General features: G+C 33.9%; 1 protein-coding gene across 13 annotated transcripts in view; it reads left to right on the plus strand.

Annotated features, from left to right (window-relative positions):
- LOC106872834 (probable protein phosphatase 2C T23F11.1) overlaps positions 1 to 3,332 on the plus strand; it is a 223,620-nt gene that overhangs the window by 211,684 nt on the left and 8,604 nt on the right. For all 13 annotated transcript variants that reach the window (XM_052969731.1, XM_052969728.1, XM_052969730.1 and 10 more), the window contains one exon: positions 868 to 951. In XM_052969731.1, coding sequence (XP_052825691.1) covers positions 868 to 951 — 84 coding nt within the window. The remainder of the gene's footprint in view (positions 1 to 867; positions 952 to 3,332) is intronic.

Raw genomic sequence — 3,332 nt, forward strand, 5'->3', positions numbered from 1 at the left:
CCATAATGGACACAGGTTTGTGTGTCACATAGCTAGCTAGAGGTGATGGCCTCTTGGAGCTAATCAACGGCAGTATTCGTCCTATTTTTTGGACTGCCATGTTGGCTTGGCGATAACTATTAATATCCAGTACTGCTGCCATAGTCTCCTTTAGAGAGACTTAGAAATATTAATATTTCTACTTTTTATATTTCACAACTACAAAATAGATTTGTTTCAGTGTTGTCTCAACTCATTTCTTCTGTCAAGCCCATCTCTATGTTTCATTGGTTTATTCCAGTGATGTCTACTATTCATATTATTTTTGCCCATTACCTTGACATACCTGTTATTTCTGTTTCTATACCACATTTCCTAAATGTTACTGCTATCATGATCATCAGGATAACATTTTCCTGCAGGATCTGATTAGCTAACTAAGGGATAAGTATGGTAGTCAATAGACTTGTAATAATCATTTTTACTATAAGCACAAGGCCTGAAATTTGGGGGAAGAGACTAATCGATTACACCGAAAAGATGAAGGGCAAAGTAGCGACAGATGAAATAAGCATTTGCCCAGTGTACTAATGATTTTGCCAGCTTGCCACCCTAATATTCTTGTTATGGTAGCAATAAATGAATGGCTATCTCTCAGTTGTTCTCATTAATTTTATGATTGAGCAGCTAATGATATAACATGTGTCCTATGTTCAAAAATTCAGACCACTACCTGCTGTTTATTTCAGCCCTCAAGTTATTCTAATACATTTTACAGTTCTTTCTGTCACATTTTTGACAAAGTGTATGATTAGAATTTAAAAGGAAACAATGAAACTACAACAAACTAATTTTGTATTTTTAAATTGTACTTATTTTGTATTTTAGGGAATTTGGCGCTGTCAAGAGCTTTAGGAGATTTTGTTTTCAAGAAGAATGATAAGAAAAAACCAGAAGAACAGATTGTAACAGGTTTGTATAATCGATTATTCCTTTATGATGTTTTATAACAAATTGTTTGTTTATTTTCCATAGGAACTGTTTCATTTCATGTTATTACTGTTGTTTAGTTTCAGACCAGTCATGGCAGAGTAAAGCTGTGATTGAAGATGTTGTAGCTGTAACTATCCCATATTTTTTTTAGAGGTAGTTGCATGTAATTTGAGGGAAATTTGCTTGCTGTTTTTAGGAGGTTGTGTGACTCATTTGTTTAATTTCATTTTGTGTGTTAGAATATATATAGACAAATAGATATTAAATATATTATGGGGATGATGCGGGCTGCAAATGTCAGAGATCAAGATATTCAAATTGTTGCTGTATGGCAATCCCAGCTGTCATAGAAATATTGATGGGGGCGGGGGGGAACTGATGAGGATTATTGATAATATCAGTGTTATCATTGATTAATTTACATAAAGACACTATGTTCTGATCTATTTATAAATAATATTTTGGTTATTTTCATTTAGAGGCTTAGGTATTACTCTTATTACATATTGTGACCTGAAAGAGTTTTGACTGAGTTTGAGCTAAGTGCTTCAGTGTTTTTTGTTTGATTAAAATCAAATACCCCAGTCAGATTTAGGGTTTGTTCACATACTAATAAAAGTTTACCATTGCATTCTATATGTTGAACCAAACAAATCTAGTTGGTATGCTCTCAAACACTGCTGATGGTGGTTCATTTACTAGGTTTTAGTAAAATAACATTTGGTTTTTGTGTTTGTTTTGTACCCTGTGTATGCTCTGCGCATTACTTAAGCTTAATCCCTTGTTGGCTATTGTCTTTCACTAATGCATCTTTTGTCTGATGAATTTTTATTTATGTGTTTATTATACTTGGATTGTCAAAGTCTAAGTCATTTTGTTATTGGTGATTGGCCCCTTCTCACTAAGCTTTTCATTCATTCATTGATTTCTGTGAAAAACTCGTTTAGCCAAGTCATTGCACTGTTTCCCACCAGTCTAAACCAAAGACTTTGGCCATTAGACTAAGTTCATTGCATTTTCTCCCTTTCTTTCAGATGAAGTTATTTTGTTGGTGAAATACTGCTAGAGCAAAATTCAAGGAGTATAGATATAGATATTGAACATATAATGGTTTGATGTAGAGTTATTGGTGTGCAAGGATAGAAATCTTAGGAAAATATACTAGATTAGATATATTTTACCTGTCTTTACTTTTTATCTTCTTTCATTTTCTTGTTAGCAAGTAAGTATAAAATATAAGTATCTTTGTATCATATATATAATGGATATAAAATACATATTATAAATTTATTTTAGCATACAGTAAGTTACTTGGTGACTCTGTTGGTACCATGTAAAAAGCATCCAGTCCACTCTGTTAAGTGGTTGGCATTTGGAAGGACATCTAGCTGTAAAAACCATGCCAAAACTGACCTTGCCTGTGGTGGTGTGATGTAAAAAGCACTCAGTCCACTCTAAGGGATAGTTGGTGTTAGGAAGGGTATCCAACTGTAAAAACCATGCCGAAACAGACTGTAGTCTGGTGTAGTCTTCTACCTGGCTGGCTCCTGTCAAACCATCCAATCCATGCCAGCATGGACGATGGACATTAAAGATTATATATATATATATGGTACTGGTGCCACATGAAAAACATCCAGTACTCCATTCAGTGAGAGATAGATATTATTTAATATACACAGTATTTAAATATGAGCTACTAATAGTTTCATGCTGTGGAAACAATAATTTATATACAATTAAACCTTGGGAGAGGCATTATGCCGGTAATAAACACACGCACTGGTTCAGTCCTTTATTAATTTATATAGTTTTTTGTTAAATTATTTCATTGCACTCTTGCAATCTCTTCAGTAACTTGTCTCTCCACTTCCATTTATTTTGAATGTATGATTTGGCGTTGTTTTGAAACTGTTCGGTATGAGCATGTGAGTGTGTGCAAGCTCGTATGTGTGCACACTCATATGTGTGCACACACTTATGTGTTCGTGCTTATATGTAATTATGTGTGTTTGTAACAATTTCGTTTATATCAGATCAGATAGAGACTTTGGACTTGGTTTTCCAAAGTCTCTATCTGATCTGATATAAACGAAATTGTTACAAACACACATATGGACACACATACTTACATATAAGCAAGAACACATAAGTACGTGCACACATATGAGCGTGCACACATACGAGCTTGCACACACTCACATGCTCATACCAAACAGTTTCAAAACAACGCCAAATCATACATTCAAAATAAAAGGAAGTGGAGAGACAAGTTACTGAAGAGATTGCAAGAGTGCAATGAAATAATTTAACAAAAAAACTATATAAATTAATAAAGGACTGAACCAGTGCATGTGTTT

The sequence above is a fragment of the Octopus bimaculoides genome, chromosome 7 (assembly GCF_001194135.2).
Source record: "Octopus bimaculoides isolate UCB-OBI-ISO-001 chromosome 7, ASM119413v2, whole genome shotgun sequence".
Lineage (NCBI taxonomy): Eukaryota > Metazoa > Mollusca > Cephalopoda > Octopoda > Octopodidae > Octopus > Octopus bimaculoides.